This window comes from Notothenia rossii, assembly GCF_949606895.1.
Source record: "Notothenia rossii genome assembly, chromosome: 11".
Classification (NCBI taxonomy): domain Eukaryota; kingdom Metazoa; phylum Chordata; class Actinopteri; order Perciformes; family Nototheniidae; genus Notothenia; species Notothenia rossii.
Window position 1 is genome coordinate 932,449 of NC_136910.1, and position 20,001 is coordinate 952,449.

At 41.5% G+C, this 20,001-nt stretch overlaps 2 protein-coding genes across 6 annotated transcripts in view; both read right to left on the reverse strand.

The window, feature by feature from the left end:
• Nucleotides 1–10,171, reverse strand: part of LOC307023892 (protein FAM13A-like) — a 42,060-nt gene extending 31,889 nt beyond the window's left edge. Inside the window, exons 1-5 of one of the 3 annotated variants that reach the window (XM_079657543.1) lie at nucleotides 9,844–10,171; nucleotides 9,219–9,706; nucleotides 5,801–5,969; nucleotides 4,718–4,874; nucleotides 4,218–4,299 (exon numbers count right to left, since the gene is read on the reverse strand). In XM_079657543.1, coding sequence (XP_079513669.1) covers nucleotides 4,218–4,299; nucleotides 4,718–4,874; nucleotides 5,801–5,969; nucleotides 9,219–9,429 — 619 coding nt within the window. In that variant the 5' untranslated portion in view covers nucleotides 9,430–9,706; nucleotides 9,844–10,171. The other 2 variants (XM_079657545.1, XM_079657544.1) reach the window with 2 other exon arrangements.
• Nucleotides 10,172–19,575: 9,404 nt separating this feature from the next.
• The window catches only part of LOC307024553 (cGMP-dependent protein kinase 1-like), a 47,815-nt gene continuing 47,389 nt past the window's right edge, over nucleotides 19,576–20,001 (reverse strand). The window contains exon 10 of one of the 3 annotated variants that reach the window (XM_079658790.1): nucleotides 19,576–19,972. In XM_079658790.1, the coding sequence (XP_079514916.1) occupies nucleotides 19,874–19,972 (99 nt within the window). In that variant the 3' untranslated portion in view covers nucleotides 19,576–19,873. The remainder of the gene's footprint in view (nucleotides 19,973–20,001) is intronic. The other 2 variants (XM_079658791.1, XM_079658792.1) reach the window with 2 other exon arrangements.

Genomic DNA, 20,001 nt, shown 5'->3' on the forward strand with positions numbered 1-20,001 from the left:
GAGTAAAGGATGTGTGTACTTCTACGTGAGTAAAGGATGTGTGTACTTCTACTTGAGTAAAGGATGTGTGTACTTCTACTTGAGTAAAGGATGTGTGTACTTCTACTCGAGTAAAGGATGTGTGTACTTCTACTTGAGTAAAGGATGTGTGTACTTCTACGTGAGTAAAGGATGTGTGTACTTCTACGTAAGTAAAGGATGTGTGTACTTCTACTTGAGTAAAGGATGTGTGTACTTCTACTTGAGTAAAGGATGTGTGTACTTCTACGTGAGTAAAGGATGTGTGTACTTCTACTTGAGTAAAGGATGTGTGTACTTCTACTTGAGTAAAGGATGTGTGTACTTCTACTCGAGTAAAGGATGTGTGTACTTCTACTTGAGTAAAGGATGTGTGTACTTCTACGTGAGTAAAGGATGTGTGTACTTCTACGTAAGTAAAGGATGTGTGTACTTCTACGTGAGTAAAGGATGTGTGTACTTCTACTCGAGTAAAGGATGTGTGTACTTCTACGTGAGTAAAGGATGTGTGTACTTCTACATGAGTAAAGGATGTGTGTACTTCTACTTGAGTAAAGGATGTGTGTACTTCTACTCGAGTAAAGGATGTGTGTACTTCTACTTGAGTAAAGGATGTGTGTACTTCTACGTGAGTAAAGGATGTGTGTACTTCTACGTAAGTAAAGGATGTGTGTACTTCTACGTGAGTAAAGGATGTGTGTACTTCTACTTGAGTAAAGGATGTGTGTACTTCTACCTGAGTAAAGGATGTGTGTACTTCTACTTGAGTAAAGGATGTGTCTACTTCTACCTGAGTAAAGGATGTGTGTACTTCTACTTGAGTAAAGGATGTGTGTACTTCTACTTGAGTAAAGGATGTGTGTACTTCTACTTGAGTAAAGGATGTGTGTACTTCTACTTGAGTAAAGGATGTGTGTACTTCTACGTGAGTAAAGGATGTGTGTACTTCTACTTGAGTACAGGATGTGTGTACTTCTACGTGAGTAAAGGATGTGTGTACTTCTACGTGAGTAAAGGATGTGTGTACTTCTACGTGAGTAAAGGATGTGTGTACTTCTACTTGAGTAAAGGATGTGTGTACTTCTACTTGAGTAAAGGATGTGTGTACTTCTACTCGAGTAAAGGATGTGTGTACTTCTACTTGAGTAAAGGATGTGTGTACTTCTACGTGAGTAAAGGATGTGTGTACTTCTACGTAAGTAAAGGATGTGTGTACTTCTACGTGAGTAAAGGATGTGTGTACTTCTACTCGAGTAAAGGATGTGTGTACTTCTACTTGAGTAAAGGATGTGTGTACTTCTACGTGAGTAAAGGATGTGTGTACTTCTACGTGAGTAAAGGATGTGTACTTCTACGTGAGTAAAGGATGTGTACTTCTACGTGAGTAAAGGATGTGTACTTCTACGTGAGTAAAGGATGTGTACTTCTACGTGAGTAAAGGATGTGTACTTCTACTTGAGTAAAGGATGTGTGTACTTCTACGTGAGTAAAGGATGTGTGTACTTCTACGTGAGTAAAGGATGTGTACTTCTACGTGAGTAAAGGATGTGTGTACTTCTACGTGAGTAAAGGATGTGTGTACTTCTACGTGAGTAAAGGATGTGTGTACTTCTACGTGAGTAAAGGATATGTGTACTTCTACTCGAGTAAAGGATGTGTGTACTTCTACTTGAGTAAAGGATGTGTGTACTTCTACGTGAGTAAAGGATGTGTACTTCTACGTGAGTAAAGGATGTGTGTACTTCTACTTGAGTAAAGGATGTGCTTCTACGTGAGTAAAGGATGTGTACTTCTACGTGAGTAAAGGATGTGTACTTCTACGTGAGTAAAGGATGTGTACTCCTACGTGAGTAAAGGATGTGTGTACTTCTACGTGAGTAAAGGATGTGTGTACTTCTACGTGAGTAAAGGATGTGTACTTCTACTTGAGTAAAGGATGTGTACTCTTACGTGAGTAAAGGATGTGTACTTCTACGTGAGTAAAGGATGTGTACTCCTACGTGAGTAAAGGATGAGTGTACTTCTACGTGGGTAAAGGATGTGTACTTCTACGTGAGTAAAGGATGTGCTTCTACGTGAGTAAAGGATGTGTACTTCTACTTGAGTAAAGGATGTTTACTTCTACGTGAGTAAAGGATGTGTACTCCTACGTGAGTAAAGGATGAGTGTACTTCTACGTGAGTAAAGGATGTGTGTACTTCTACGTGAGTAAAGGATGTGTACTTCTACTTGAGTAAAGGATGTGTGGACTTCTACGTGAGTAAATGATGTGTGTACTTCTACTTGAGTAAAGGATGAGTGTACTTCTACGTGAGTAAAGGATGTGTGTACTTCTACTTGAGTAAAGGATGTGTGGACTTCTACGTGAGTACAGGATGTGTACTTCTACGTGAGTAAAGGATGTGTACTTCTACTTGAGTACAGGATGTGTGTACTTCTACGTGAGTAAAGGATGTGTACTTCTACTTGAGTAAAGGATGTGTGTACTTCTAAGTGAGTAAAGGATGTGTACTTCTACTTGAGTAAAGGATGTGTGTACTTCTACGTGAGTAAAGGATGTGTACTTCTACTTGAGTAAAGGATGTGTACTTCTACGTGAGTAAAGGATGTGTACTTCTACGTGAGTAAAGGATGTGTACTTCTACGTGAGTAAAGGATGTGTACTTCTACGTGAGTAAAGGATGTGTGTACTTCTACGTGAGTAAAGGATGTGTACTTCTACGTGAGTAAAGGATGAGTGTACTTCTACGTGGGTAAAGGATGTGTACTTCTACGTGAGTAAAGGATGTGCTTCTACGTGAGTAAAGGATGTGTACTCCTACGTGAGTAAAGGATGAGTGTACTTCTACGTGGGTAAAGGATGTGTACTTCTACGTGAGTAAAGGATGTGCTTCTACGTGAGTAAAGGATGTGTACTTCTACTTGAGTAAAGGATGTTTACTTCTACGTGAGTAAAGGATGTGTACTCCTACGTGAGTAAAGGATGAGTGTACTTCTACGTGAGTAAAGGATGTGTGTACTTCTACGTGAGTAAAGGATGTGTACTTCTACTTGAGTAAAGGATGTGTGGACTTCTACGTGAGTAAATGATGTGTGTACTTCTACTTGAGTAAAGGATGAGTGTACTTCTACGTGAGTAAAGGATGTGTGTACTTCTACTTGAGTAAAGGATGTGTGGACTTCTACGTGAGTACAGGATGTGTACTTCTACGTGAGTAAAGGATGTGTACTTCTACTTGAGTACAGGATGTGTGTACTTCTACGTGAGTAAAGGATGTGTACTTCTACTTGAGTAAAGGATGTGTGTACTTCTAAGTGAGTAAAGGATGTGTACTTCTACTTGAGTAAAGGATGTGTGTACTTCTACGTGAGTAAAGGATGTGTACTTCTACTTGAGTAAAGGATGTGTACTTCTACGTGAGTAAAGGATGTGTACTTCTACGTGAGTAAAGGATGTGTACTTCTACGTGAGTAAAGGATGTGTACTTCTACGTGAGTAAAGGATGTGTGTACTTCTACGTGAGTAAAGGATGTGTACTTCTACGTGAGTAAAGGATGTGTGTACTTCTACGTGAGTAAAGGTTGTGTGTACTTCTACGTGAGTAAAGGATGTGTGGACTTCTACGTGAGTAAAGGATGTGTACTTCTACGTGAGTAAAGGATGTGTGTACTTCTACTTGAGTAAAGGATGTGTGTACTTCTACGTGAGTAAAGGATGTGTGGACTTCTACGTGAGTAAAGGATGTGTGTACTTCTACTTGAGTAACGGATGTGTGTACTTCTACATGAGTAAAGGATGTGTGTACTTTAACCATCTCTGCAGGAACACATTCAAGATTCAAAGGTTTTATTGTCAGATAAGATAAAGAAGTATTTGGGAAATGTTGGAAACTCTTCTGAGCTGAGCTCCTCCAACGATGCAACACATATATATATAGATATATATATCTATATATATATATATATATATATATATATATAGCCTACAAGAAGTCTCTATACATTTAAATAGAATATGATATGTACAAGAACAGAATATGAAATTAAATAACGTACATTAAGACTAAATTAAATACGGTTTATTGCGGTGATAAGTATTTATATAAATAAATAGATATCAAGATGACGAACAGGTGAATGTTTATGGAGGCACTTCACAGAGCTCACGTCTCCTACACGTCTCTGATCTGTTGTCTTACCTTTCAGTCGCTTGCGAGCCGAGGCCAGCTCCCCCATCACTCGGATCATCTCGGGGTTTGAGTATTTATCGTTGTGTGTCGGCTGAAACCCAAACAGGAAGTGAAACTCTGGGTGAACACTTTTATTTTTGAAAATACATTTTCTCATCACGTCAAAATACTGACATCCGACTGTCATTAAGCTCGTATAAAGCAGCTCTTATTTTGAAAAGCCTGCCTTGAATAATCCTTACCAGGATTCAGGACTCGATTTGTTTCATAATGCTGTTAATGAGCAGCTCTTATTTTGAAAATACCAACTTGAGTTTACGTGACAAATTGAACGATTACTAGTTTTTAAGACGCTCTTATTTTGAAAAGCCTGTCTTCTATAAACATCACAAAGATAAACAGGATTAGTTTCTTATTTTGAAAAGCCTGTCTTGGATTATCCTAACACAGCAGACAAAATCCAGCGTATTAATTGGTTAATTGATGTGTTTTGATAATTGATGTATTACATTAACAGCAGTGTCCACCTTGTACTTCATGTCCTGCTCGAACTGGTCCTCGAAGCGACGGACTTTCTTCTTCAGGGCCTGAATCTGCCGCGTGAGAAACGAGACGGAGGGCGAGCCGGGGTTCTCCGAGACATCGGCCTGGTCCAGAGCCTGACACCTGCACACAGACAGGCAGACAGAGAGACAGACAGGTAAACAGAGAGACAGACAGGTAAACAAAGAGAGAGACAGACAGGTGAGAGAGAGACAGACAGGTAAACAGAGAGACAGACAGGTAAACAAAGAGACAGACAGGTAAACAAAGAGAGAGACAGACAAGTAAACAGAGAGACAGACAGGTAAACAAAGAGACAGACAGGTAAACAAAGAGAGAGACAGACAGGTGAGAGAGAGACAGACAGGTAAACAGAGAGACAGACAGGTAAACAAAGAGAGAGACAGACAGGTGAGAGAGAGACAGACAGGTGAGAGAGAGACAGACAGGTGAGAGAGAGACAGACAGGTGAGAGAGAGACAGACAGGTAAACAAAGAGACAGACAGACAGGTGAGAGAGAGACAGACAGGTAAACATAGAGACAGACAGGTAAACAAAGAGAGGGACGGACAGGTGAGAGAGAGAGACAGGTGAGAGACAGAAAGGTAAAGACACAATAAGAGCTTCTTATAATCAGACAGAGAGTTGAGACGGAGAGACAGACAGGTTTTTCAAAAAAAGGGCTTCTTGAAATCAGACAGACAGAGAGAGAGACAGACAGGTGAGACTGAGAGACAGATAGAAAGGTTTTTCACAATAAGAGCTTCTTAAAATCAGACATACAGACAGAGGCGGACAGGTTTTTCACAATAAGAGTTTCTTCAAATCAGTCAGGTTTTTCACAATAAGAGTTTCTTCAAATCAGTCAGGTTTTTCACAATAAGAGTTTCTTCAAATCAGTCAGGTTTTTCACAATAAGAGTTTCTTCAAATCAGTCAGGTTTTTCACAATAAGAGTTTCTTCAAATCAGTCAGGTTTTTCACAATAAGAGTTTCTTCAAATCAGTCAGGTTTTTCACAACAAGAGCTTCTTAAAGACAGGTACTCACATGTACTGCTGGCTGCAGGGGGGGGAGGGTGCTGCCTCTGGGTCAGAGTTGAACCTCACGCTGTGGGTGAGACAGCGGGGGGAGGGCAGCGGGCCTGGCCCCCCCGATAACAGTTGGAGGAGCGCCCCCCCCCCTTCCTCACCTGTAGGGCTGGGGGGGGCGAGGGGCTCTGGAGAAACAGGAAGAACCATTACTGTTAACATCAACAATACACAATCAACTCTTATTTTGAAAAGCCTGACTTACATTAATCAACAAAGTCAACCAGGATTTGTTTAAAAAAGGCTTTTATTATGAAAAGCCATAATTCACTTAAAGGTCCCATGTCATGCTTTTCTGGTTCTGACCCGTCCCCTTGTGTTCTGTAGCTTCTGCATGTGAACGGTCTGCAGAGTCAAAACCCTCAAAGTACACCCTGTAGGGAGTAACGCTCTAACAAAGAGAAGACCTGTCTGTGCTGCCCCAGAACGCCTTCCAATGTTTACTTCTTGGGTATAGTGACGTAACGTAACCATTTGGACCAATCTGCGGAGCCGTTACGTTTGGACCAATCCACAGACTTCCTCACACACACTCGGCAGGACGTTGTGAGGCTTGCTGCTGCGAGGAGCGGGACACTGTGAGCTGGCTCACTGGTGTGGGGTCGGCGAGACAGCGAACTGCTGTGTCTCGCTGTCTCGCAGACGGCCACTGGGCTCACAGGGAGGGGGGGGGGCAGGAGCTCCAACAAGCCGTGTAGGACAGAGCAGGGTATATGCAGGAATCCTGAAGTCAAATTTAATACCTTTTAAGACGTCAAATGTAATCCCTTTTAAGACCTTTTTTAAAGACCCTTTCCATACATTTTAAGACCTCATCGCAACTTTGAGTTCTAACCGGTTACACACTTCACCTCACATTTACTATATTGATTGTAAGATAGCAAAACTAAACGGAGTGCAGACAGACTACTGAAGCCTCCTCTCCACATGAACTTCAACCTCTCTGTGAAGGTCAGGTTTAATGCAGTATGCTGCTTTGTTGCTTCTGTACTCTGTGCTCTTTCATTCCAGTCAAACTCCTCAGAAACCATTAGAAACCAGTATTTGACCAATAAACAAAACAATTGACAAAACTTTGAACTATGAAATATGTTAAACTTTGGTGAGCTTCAGCGGGGTAATGCCATATAGGAGCTCCCTCACAAATACCCAGGGGTTAAATTGGGGTGCGGGCTGTCCGGGGCTAAGCCCTGGCACATAGGACGATGCTCTGACGTCATCACCCTCACACATTTGTCATATGTTTATAAAAAAGGATATATATGTTAAGACTTTTCTCGTTCTTAATATAGACTATATTTAGGGTCTATATGTGTTGACTTTACTTTAAAATAGCAGATCTCTGTGACCGGATATAGTTTGGCTTAGACCCCGGCCCCAACGAGGACGCATACGGTAAAACGCATACGCAAGTGCAAAAAAGTCTTCCGTTCACACGCATTCGATTCATTGACGTGTCCGTTTCACACTAGAACGCTGGAAATGCTGGAAACGATGTAGTACATATGCCGGGCCTGTAAGTGGCGCTGCTGCCACCCGAAATACACCAAAAGCAGCGAAGAAGACCCCGGAGCATGGTTGCCATGGTTGCCCTTCTGTTTATCTCCGCGGTGGACGGCGTGTTCTCCTGCTGTATCTCTCAGGTAGTCCACCAGCAGATGAAAAAACACCCACCTCTCCGCCTCTTCCAAGGAACGAGGGGGACCAGTGCGGCAGTTTCCGTAAAAAAATGTTTCCGCCGGTCAACATGTCCGTTAAAGTTTAAATCTTCCGTACAAAATTAGAAAAGTGCCGGTCAGAGGTCTTCTTTGTTATTTATTGAGCTTTAAAACAAATTGATAACGACTCTGTTCTCTGTATAATAATATAAGAATATTTAATAAACGGTGCCTGCCTCTCTTTTCCTCCCCCTCTTCTGACAGCCCAGCAGCAGCAGGAGACGTGGGGAGAGGGAGACGGGCTATTTCATCGTTATCAGAAAATGATCATATAGGGCTTACACACGGAGCCATTGGACCCCCAGAGCGTTGCGTTCGTCGGTCTACCCACCTTGGGGCCCGTTACCGTAGTCGTTTAGTTCCCCCCCCCACACAGAGCGGAGCAAGGCAACGAAACTTAAAATAATAAGCAGCATTTTACGGCGCGCTATGCATGGGGCCGCCTTGGGGGGTTTCCCGACATGTCGTTTCAGTAAATTAAAGGGTGTTTCATGTTGTCGTTGCTGTGAACCTTCTTAATACCTTGGAAAATGCCGTTTAATACTTTTTAATACTTTTTAATAGCCTTAATTTTCGCTAAATTGATTTATCAACTTTTAATACTTTTTAAGACCCCGCAGACACCCTGCAGAGAGTGAATACACAGACTATACAGAGATGCTGGATGAGAAACCAGTGTGAGTTTGGAACATTGAACAATATACATTTATTTTAGTAGACCTCAACAATGGAACTATGATCAGTAGAAATTAAAAAACAAACTGAACCAGGATCAGCTGCTGGTTTCAGGGATTTCTTAATGTGATAAGCCCGTATTTAACGTTTAAACTTATTGTGTAAAACCTGTATCAAATCTTTCTTATACAATCATCCTGGAAGAGTTTCACAGAGTTGATTTAAGGCAGCTTTTATTGTGAAAAACATAACCCTAAGTCCACCACAGCTGGTTTAAAGCTGCTCTTATTTTGAAAAGCCTGTATTGAATGATTAATATAAATACATATATTTAATATATTCAATCATATAAATAATAATATAGATATAATTATAATATGAATGTAAAAATGTATAATAATAACATTAAACCTTAAATCTAGTACGCAGTAAAAACTCTGACACCTGGAAACACGATGCCCGTTTAGTAGTATGTGTTACTACTAGTACCCTCATGTGTAAACTGTCTAGTGACGTCACAGTCAGACAGACAGACAGACACACAGACACACACACACACACACACACACCATGTATACATCACTTCAGGGGACATTACATTGACTTAGGCCTACATGCATTTCCTGGAGACATATCCTAACCTTAACCATAACCAACACATGTTTACCCTAACTCTAACCTTCACCCTAAAATTAATGATTCCCCTCATGGGGACCTCCGTTTTGTCCCCATAAGGGAGGCGAGTCCCCAACACGTGAATGTGTAAACAGATTTAGGTCCCCACAAGTATAGTAATGCTAGGCCACACACACACACACACACACACACACACACACACACACACACACACACACACACACACACACACAGAGACAGAGAGACAGAAAGATAGACAGACAGATAGACAGACAGGACTACTGTTTCTGATCTCTGAGCACCAGGAAAAGCACTATACAAATTACATGTATTATTATAATAATTTACCTGGGGGGCTGTTCTCGTCAGTGGCGGGGGGGCTGTGGCAGAGAGCCAGTGTTTCCCCCCCCCCTGTCTCCCCCGAGCTGGGGGGGCTCTTCTGCCCCTTGCTGCCCAGAGGAGGGGGGCTCTCGTCGGGGGAGGATCCCGGCGACGGCCCCCCCTCCCCCTCCAGAGCCCGGAGCTTCAGCAGGGAGCTCTGCAGGCAGAAACAGAACATGATCCAGAGATTAGCCTGGTCCCAGCAGGAGGAGAGATGGGGGGGGGGGGGGGGGGGGGGGGGGGAGGCTGCTACACACAGGAGCTGCTGTTCTGATCAGATATTCCAGATACTAGCCAGGTCCCAGCCTCTGGAGCACCACATGTGGAGGAGACGGATGGTTGCTGTTCAGGACGTAGTCTGCCCCCACAGTCCAAAAGAGGCTGACCGGTTCTCCATAAATTAGTCAGGTGTCGTGCACCGAGCCTCCCTCCTGTCCAGATATTAGTCTGCCCCGCTGCACATGAGAGAAAACAGAAATATAAATCCCACCTCTGCACTCCAGCGATTAGCCAGTTCCAAAACGTGACACAAAAATATGAATTATGCTTTAGTTCCAGGCGTTAGTCAGCCCCGCTGTGTAGAAGCACTCACAGGTTTTGAATCTCCATCGTCTGGTTCTGCTCTCTGATGCTGAAGCTGCGTAGGTTTCCTGTTTCCTCCCTCTCCCCCCCTCCTCAGTGGATTACTCATCCTCAGGCTGAGGAGGGCGAGAGACGTAATGAAAACATCTCTCCCTCTCGCTCCCCCTCTCTCTCTTTCTCTCTCTCTCTTTTTTCCCCTCTCTCTCTCTGTCTCTCTCTCAGCAGAGAGGGGAGTAGGGGCTTCCTGATGACGTCATGTGTGTGTTTCTCATTCATAAAAAAGACCGGAGGCGTGAGCATGAACTGTCTGTACCAACAGAGAAAAAGGGTTAATAGAACATGCACATACCATAATAATAATAATGCATTTAATGTATGAAGGGTTTACAAAGGAAACATTGCATGAATTACAGACACATGAATACAACCCTGTGGCCCACTATCTAAATAATAAGAAACAAGCACCAAAATGTGAGCCGAATGACTCAGAGTGACATCCAGGTTTATATTAAACATCCGTGGTTGTTTTAACATGTTGAGAAGATTTACAAAAAAGGCATGGCTCGCCAGACTCCATCGAGAAAGGATGAGAATGAAAGGTAATCTTATTTGAGGGCAGTAAATTAATATTTTAGGAGATATATCTGAATAGGTTTGGGTCTTTGTGTTAATGCCGCAGAGAAATAATCATCCATTCAGAATATTTTTTTTAAAGCTTAACTTTTCAGTTAGTTTGACGGCAGACCCAAACACTTTGATGGTCTGTTTCTTATATAACATTTTAATGCCAAATTACTCAGTGTAACATCCAGATTTATATTAAACATCCATGGTTTTTTTAACGAGTAAGAAGGGTTTATAAAAGAGCAAAACAAAGCAGATCTAGCTTTTTAGAGCAAGATCTGCTTTTGGTCGCAGTTTGAGGCAGGACTACCAGACTCCAAGGAGAAATCATGAGGATTAAAGGTAATCTTGTTCATGTCCAGCTCATTCATATCTTTCTAAACCTTTTGAGATATATTCTGAATGATTACGAGTCTTGGGATGAATTCGGCATAGAAACAATCCTCCAATTAAGAATACAAAATAACTTTTCAGTTTATTTGATGTTTGGCTGCTGGGAACTCCTTCAGTGTTGGGTGAATGACAGCACAAGCCGAATTACTCAGTATATCCTCCTTAATGAGAACAAATTAGTGATGCATGTTGACAACGAAACGAAACCAAAACCAAACCACACCAACTCCCCCTCCGTGATGGAGTGAACTCCGTCTGTAGTCTCACTCGCAGCTGAACGAGGCTCCTTCTGTCAGATGGAGGTGTAAAAACAGCAGGAGGCTTTGGGGCGGACTCCCCTCTCTCCGGAAGAAACGGGAAATGCCGTAACTTTTGTAAAACAAAGGTTTGAAATCTCTTGGAATAAAACCCCCAAAATCTTTAATGGTGTTTCTTTTTTGTAAAACACTTTTTGTTTTAAAATCTGATGTTTAGAAGCTGCTTGGTTTTTCTAAATATACACAACTTTATAATAAAATGCACTCTTTTACCGTTTTCCGGACTAAACACTGGGATATGATCCTGAGTTAAAAACAATACGAGGTAACATGAGGTTGTTAACATCTGTATGATGATATTTAATGTCTTTAATATCTTATTGTGCAGTTTATCAGTTAATGTTTGCAGGAACTATTTGTAAACAGCGTGTTTCATGACGGACACACAGTGTTGGTCAGTCAGGTGGAGCAGCAGGTATAGGCCCAATTCCAAACCGCCCCCTAAACCTTACACACTACCCCTCCGTTTGCAAGATTTTTCCAGCAGTTTAAAGACTTCCTCTGATGTCCCTATCAGATTCCCCAAAGTAAGGCTGAGTCTTTCATTAGCTAGCTAGCACTCTCCTCGCATCTCCGTACTTGTGGCATTGTATTAAGACTGTCTGTTTGACCAACCCACTCTCTTCAGTCTTCGTACAAATGACACGACTTTACACATTGGAAATGCGTGCAATAGATACGCAGAAGTCCGATTTTGCATGCATGTGATTTGCTAACCATTCCCATTGAGATCTGAAACCGAGTTTTGTTTCGTGCATGCACACTTATTTTTGTCCGGTCGGTTCTTGGTAGACCGGAAGCTGTGTGGTTCATAAAAACATATTCTTACTCAATACCAAGCCACGATTATTGTTTTTATTTTATATTGGAAACAGACACCACAAACCCACTGAACTGATTAGCCAAGATCCTCAGTGTGAAGCTCGGGGATGTTTTAGCCGCAATGCACATTGGGATATGGTGTTAATGCGATATGATATCCGAAAATAAATTCAGAGTTTAGGATGGCCGAAGACACTACACTACCCATAATCCCCAGCTATCGTTTGGGACTACAGTCCCATTGACAAACCCTGTGATTAATCTTCAAACTCTGGGATTAGATGTTGGAGTGGCAGTAGCCAGGGGCGGTTCTAGGAGGGGGGCAGGGGGGGCCAGTGCCCCCCTAACACTGACTTTGGACCCCCCTGTGGCCCCCCTAAAAATGAAAAAAAAAAGAAAAAAGTTTATGATTAAGCGATTTCTTGGCTGACGGAATAGGCGGAAGTAAAGATATTTATCATTCTAGTCGGACCCATTAGCGGACCCATTAGAGCAGGGGTCTCCAACACGTCGATCACAAAATACCGGTATCTCGCAAGCCCTCAATAGCCCCCACTTTACAAATATGTTTTTTTTTTTTTTTTTAACGCAAGCCATCATCGCCATGGAGGAGCACACAGCCTCTGTGAGCAAGCGAGACACAGAGAGAGAGAGAGAGAGAGAGAGAGAGAGAGAGAGAGAGAGAGAGAGAGAGAGAGAGAGAGAGAGAGAGAGAGGGCTAGAGAGAGCACACCTTTATCTATTTAATGTGTTGTAAAAAATCAAGAAGTCATTCCAATGTGTATAGGACAGTAAAAAAAAAAAACAGTTTGAAAGTGGAGTGATTCGTAAAATATGCATAAATAAAAAGAAAGAATGCTAACTAGGTAACATAAGATAAGAATAAACTAGTTTAAATGATTTGTTATTGGTTGTGATCATATTCTAAAGATGTTTTGATTTTTGAAAAGTATACAGCTCTCTTTCATCTGAGTGTTGAGAGCTGTATCCATAAATTCATTTTTTGCTCAAAGTGCAGATTGATGCATTTAACTTCAACATTTCAAAAAAAATCTTCCCGGGCCTGCAGGCCCCCCCTAGAGAAGGTTAGGTCCACCCCCAAATAAAGAAGGTTCAAATAATTAAATTGCATCCATTTTCTTTTTGTAAACACTGAAAACGGGTCCCACAGACCCAAACAGCACACAAAGGTAAGCATATAATAATGTGTAATGAAACAAATATCAATAACTGTATTGCATTGTTTCCTTAGGTGTGTACGCAATTACTTCATACTGTCTTTGTCTTTTTCGTCCTGCATTTATTGTGCCCCCCTCAGAAAATAACTGGCCCCAGCCTGGCCCCCCCAGTCAAATTGGTCTAGAACCGCCACTGGCAGTAGCCAAGGTTACGCCGAGCGTCATGCTCTTTGAAATGGAACGAAACCACGGCAGACTATTCAAAACTGGACTCGAACTCCCCCTCAGAACTACACATGCTGGCTATTGTGTTTCGCAACATGTTCTCCATGGCACGTCTCTACTGGGAATTGTAGTTTTAAAAGACGTTTTCGTTTTTCCCAAAATTAGAAGTTGACAGTATTAAACTGTGTACAGCCCTGGAGGTTTAGGCGATAGGAAACACATTGGTGTGTACACATTTAAAACATATAATTAATAAATGGGTGAAAATCGCTTGCGTCCATAATGGACAGCATTAATATATACCCACATGACAGCTCATTGTTACTTTGTCATTCTACTCCACTACAATTCAGAGGTTAACCTGGTATCTTTACTCCACTACATTTATTTGAGTTACTTTGAAGATTCAGATTAATGATGTGAAATGTGAAATTGATGTGCCAACAATCAGGAGAGATATTTGATAGTTGGTGCTTGAGAAGACTACACATTTATCTGCAGATCTCTATAAAGTATATTAATTACTCGTTATTCTCTACTAATAGTTCATTAAAGACTGTATAATTGCTATTTTGCACATCCCTTTCAAGATTTCAAGATTTTCTAAGGTTTATTGACATATCATATAAACAACTACGGTGTAGTTATGCAATGAATGAAAATCTTGGGTCACAGGTTCCTCAACAGTGCATTACAAGACATCTATCAATATATGTGAATACCTCCACCATTAAACTCACATTCTGCACATTTCTTATTCTATCTACATAAGAGTATCATTAATGTGTTCGAGCCAGTATTTTGATTTGATAAGAAAGGCCACCTAATTGTGACGTCTGTAGTCAACGCACTATAAAAGGACTACAATTCCCACGGCGCCGGTGCTAAAGCCACAGTGATGGGCAACCTGTTGAGAGACGCCGTCGAGGAACAGTTTTTAACCGTACTTATCTTATCTTACCGTAACGTACCGTACTCTTACCGTACAAGTACCCTTTAAGTTATAAGCATTATCAAGACAGAAAGAATACCTAAATTGTTTTGTTATTTTACTTTGAGTTTTGCCTATTTCTTTTCAATATTGTAAAGGCCTATATTCTTTGTTGCATGTGCAAATGTTTGGTATGTTATTTTGAGCAAACACATCGCAACATCTTCTAAACCATCGGAGGCCAAGCAACACTTCAAACTCTGAGTCATTTAAGGAAAGAAACGAGTTAGAACTGTCTGTTTAAGGCGTCTAGTGGCTTGATGGAGAAACAAGGAAGGAAGCCACGACATAATGTGTATAATATCAGTTAAAATAAGTGCTTACACAGAGTTAACATTGCAGGAAAGCAATATATTAGACGTATTTATCTGTAGATAGATACCCCCAAAGCTTTTTTCTTATTTCAAAGAAGACCTTAACCTAAAGTATTATTTAATGTTTAAATAAAGCCTTATTAGTTTGTCTGTCTGTGTCTCCTATTAATATCTAATAATACAAATAATAAAATTCAATAACGTTCTTCTACCACCAGGTGTCCGTTTATATCAGCTGTGCACCGTTATGGTGTAAATACAGCCTATCTACCGATTGGATCAAATATAAAAGTCAGCTGAATTAGTGTTGATCCTGCGAGGAGACGTATTGTGTGAAAAGAAATGTGAGATGTTGTTTAATTGCTGATATATTTATGATCAACGTCACGTTTTCAGTTTTGGCGGCAGTTCTTCCTGTTTGTCTAGAAGTCTTCTCATCAGAGCTCTATAAATAGAGAACTACGGCAGATATGTAATATTTAATGAGCCGAACCGTGTATTACAATGCAGTTATGTGATGACTTTCAAAGAGAAAAGCAAGCACACTCGGAATAAAGTATTATTATTATTATTTTTTTTTATTCGGATTTCACATCACATAAACACCAAATCCCAGCATGCATTGCGGCTAAACCATCCAATCACCGAGCTGAGAATCTTGCCTACGTCTGTTTCCGGTATTGTTTATGACGGATGTATTTTGTTATATTAACATCGATTTAATACATTAATGTAGCCTTTGTTTCGCTAAAAGAGGTGTCGACCGGCTGGGGCAACAAGAAAATTGGCGAAATCGAGTGACTATTAAAAAATAAATCATTATTATATTAATATTGACAATAACAACCGACCGTCTTGGTAGAGCATTTGCTTGGCGTCTCCAGGTATTTCTCCACTGGTTGGGCCATGTTAACAATACCGTGTAACTGTCACGTTTGAAGGGACGAAATCGTGACATCTTCAGATCTCCCAGCATGCTAAATCGTCACATGTTCACGTCTTGCCGTGATACTGGGTTGCAACGGCACGCAAAACTCGGCCTCAGAACTCAATGGGAATGGTTAGCGTATCACAGTATGCACGCAAAATCGGACTTCTTCGTATCTATTGCACGCATTTCCAATGTGTAAAGTCGTGTCATTTGTACGCAGACTGAAGGGAGTGGGTTGGTTTGATGGTTTCCGGTTTATTGCAATCTGTACAGAGTCCAGTGGGGTGCATGCCAATTCTGTGGAGTGTCTGCTTTAGTCCTGTGTGTCCTTAACCGTGTAATGACCTTTTCTTCCCTTGGGCTCCTGCTTCGTCTTCTACCCCTACATATTTCTGGACGCTGGAGAGATGCCTTCCTGAATTGCTGAGATCACAGTATTCTTGACAAGTTTTCGGTATATGAACATTAATAATGGTTTTAACCTCTTAATGGTATTTGTATGTCTGTTGACTGTCTACTTCCTCGTTTCCTTCTACCACAACATGAGCAAGGAGATTTCAAGTCCTCTACATTGCAACCCAACTAGAAAGTACAAAATATTGTAGACAATATCTTGCCTGCATAGGACTACAATATGGAAATAAATGAAGCCTAAATGCAAAAAGATAAATATATAAAGCATCAGTTACATTAAAAAAAAGGCTTTTAAATATGAATTATTTCACCCCAAAAATGTGTCTTTACCTTCAATAAGGAACAAAGCACAGATATCTTAATGCTTTTATTTTTCAAACGGAACAAACTACTTCTAAAAGTATTTTATTTGTAACAGTCATATTAAATAAAGCTTTTTTAACACATGGCAAAAACATGACAGCCACTAATAATAATAATCTAGAAACAGCTGACACATCATAAAATACTATATTTCCAGTATATACAAATACATCTGAGATACCTTCTGATAACCACAAAATATCATCACTAATTTCTAAAACATTTTAGCTGAATATAAAATCAAGCAGTCTGCTGGCAGTGTGACGGTGAGTTGATATTACGACTCTTAACCGGAATAGATTCATACATTTCGGTTAATATTCGGCGAATTTACTAGAGCATAATTATAAAACGATAACAAAAGAATGAATATATATAATTTAATCCCCAACTTCAAAGCCTAAGATTTGCAAAATAAAATGTATAATTGTTTTTCTAACAAATGTATGGCTTTATAATCTCAGACATGTCTTCATGTTTTAATGTTCAAAAAGCTCCTCTTTTCACCCTCTGTCTGAAACCAGAGCTGCTCTGATTGGTTAGCTGGCCGGCTCTGTTGTGATTGGTCAACTGCTTAGAGATGTCCCGCCCCTTAGCCTATCACGTACAATGTGTTGGAGCGCTACCCTATAGGAGTGTGACATAGTGATGTGACGATGTTCCAGAAGTGAACAAAGCAGAATAGGGCCTCTTTAAAACCTGCCGTCGTCTTGTGGAGAAACTGAAATGCTCCAATATTTTCATGCAGAGCTCACAGAGGTAACAAAAATATCACGAAACAGATTCAGACCGCTGAGACGACGTTAGCTGCTTTCACGAAAGGCCACAGAATATTAATACAAAATATAAATAAATAGACGTATCTGTTGATATGGTTTCACTCTGGAAGAAATACAAAGACCGCACGTCTACTTCAAGTCAAAGCGGAGTTACTGCAAACATGAAACCTGAACACCGTGTGGCTTTAACTAATCAAAATGTCCAAATTGGTTGTAAATACGATTTGTGTGAACGTTTAGAGAACAAGTTCAACTGTAACGACAATAAAAATACAAAAATGTGAACTTCGATAGAAAAGATTAAAGAAAAATCTATTATTCATCCCTATTTTAACTTTCAATTGTCTTAAGTTTCATTATTATTTGCATTTTATAATTTGAAATACATTACGTTGAGTTGATGAGTACATATCGGAAAAGCAAGTATATCTCGATCATCGGACAGGAAATAGAAATAGTCCTTAAACTCGCTGAAACACTTCACAACCAATGAAACTGTGTCGTGCATGTGGCTGCAAGATTTAAATGTGCATGTGTGCAAAGAGTATGAAGGAACATTTGGAAATAAGTACAAAATCTGAGTTTTCTCATGCTATGATCCACACCATAAGGAAGGAGAAAAGGAACGTTTAAAGTTAGAAATGTTCGTATCTCCTCTGCAGCGCTGCAGTTGCCACACCGTCTTTGGATTTACAGTTCCCGATATGAAATGAGAAGCGAAGGCATCACGGTGACCTCTTCAGAGATTCAGTCTGTCCTTCAGAGCCAAACCTGGGTTCACAGAGTCAGAAAAGCCCCAACGGACTTCCAGAATCGCTTCCGGATATCACAGCACAAATGCCAGAAGGGACACTTGAGAGAGGCTTCCCATTGGCTGCAGATAAACATCGCCATGTTGTCTCTGATGTGATCAGGATGTTGTCTTCTCATTTGTTAAACAGCAGCTTTTCTTAGCTTTTACACAATTAGACCAACGCCATACTTTTGGGTCATCTTACTGAGGAAGTCGCCACAACTGGATTAACCCACTACGGTCCACATGGAGCCACCACCTATGAATGCTCCTGAACCACACCAGTGAGCCTCTCTCTTCACTGGTATGCCCTTCCCCCAGGTTAGCTGTGCCGTATGTCCATTTGGTTTAATATGTGAAAGACTATGCACTTTGACATCGTGATCCAGCCTTGTGTGTTTCTGGAAAGCACTTTGTGACAAGATTCCTTTAGATTCACTCCGATTCAGTGTCAGGGTTTTTGCAGCTGGTTTCCGGCACTCGTCATTAACTAATGTACATTTAAGAGCTGCAGCATTACATAGGACATAAAGCAAGGCCTGTACTGTGGCGTGTGGAGATACCGTGTTCCACCATCTATCTCGGAGTCATTCATCGACAAAAGTATCTTTCATTTCTTTGTGGATTTGAAGATAATGTTTCCATAGGTCTCTAAAATCGAATGGATGACTTGCTCTTTGTTGTAATATGCATTATTTGAGGGCTGATTTCCTGCTCTTAGAGAACTGATAAAGAATTGACTTGCAGTTGAATAATTACTTTTACTTTCTCGTACTCTTCTCTTAAAGAAATCATAATCAATGTTCTTGCAGCAATATATTAGACAAGAAGTCTTGAAGCAACACACAGGACATAAAGCAAGCCTGAACTGTGTGAGCGACTGCTGATGGACGGACATACCCAAAGTTCAGCTGCAGCCAAACAAAGACTCAGGGCGGTTCTGAGAAACATGAAGCATTTCAAAAGGTCTTTGTTTCAGCTCTCTGAAATCTGGAGGATGACTTCCTGGAGGTGTAAAAGTCATCCTGCTCAGTTTGGAGCAGGATGACTTCACTCTGAGATTTCTAGGACGTATTTGCAGATCTTGTGAACAGGTGGCCCTGGTCTTGTGAACAGGTGGCCCTGGTCTTGTGAACAGGTGGCCCTGGTCTTGTGAACAGGTGGCCCTGGTCTTGTGAACAGGTGGCCCTGGTCTTGTGAACAGGTGGCCCTGGTCTTGTGAACAAGTGGCCCTGGTCTTGTGAACAGGTGGCCCTGGTCTTGTGAACAAGTGGCCCTGGTCTTGTGAACAGGTGGCCCTGGTCTTGTGAACAGGTGGCCCTGGTCTTGTGAACAGGTGGCCCTGGTCTTGTGAACAAGTGGCCCTGGTCTTGTGAACAGGTGGTCCTGGTCTTGTGAACAGGTGGTCCTGGTCTTGTGAACAGGTGGCCCTGGTCTTGTGAACAAGTGGCCCTGGTCTTGTGAACAGGTGGTCCTGGTCTTGTGAACAGGTGGCCCTGGTCTTGTGAACAAGTGGCCCTGGTCTTGGAAACAGTGGCCCTGGTCTTGTGAACAAGTGGCCCTGGTCTTGGAAACAGTGGCCCTGGTCTTGTGAACAGGTGGCCCTGGTCTTGTGAACAGTGGCGTGAACAGGGGATTTGTCTCGTCCTTGAACGGCCTTCGTCTTCTAACTCTCGGGTTCCTTTTGAACACATAAGACCAGTTTGATTAGCGAGATTTCCCTCTGCTGCCTTTTCCACATTTGGTGCTCGCATCACTTTGTGGCTTCAGATCCTTCAGGGTTTCACTCCCAGAGTCCAGCAACGCTTTTAAAACAACTCAGGCAAAGGTGCATGAGGATCTTGTGAGAAGTCGTCTTTCTCTCAGGCAGCTGGAAGGTTTCTGAACCACACTGGACTAAAAGTCGTAATCCCAACCGGAGATGTCGTCCGGTGGAGGCTCATCTGTGTCTTCAGGGAAACTGTCAAAGTTACTGGTGTCGGTTGGAGACGAAACCTGGAAAGAACAACGCGGAGTCAAACACC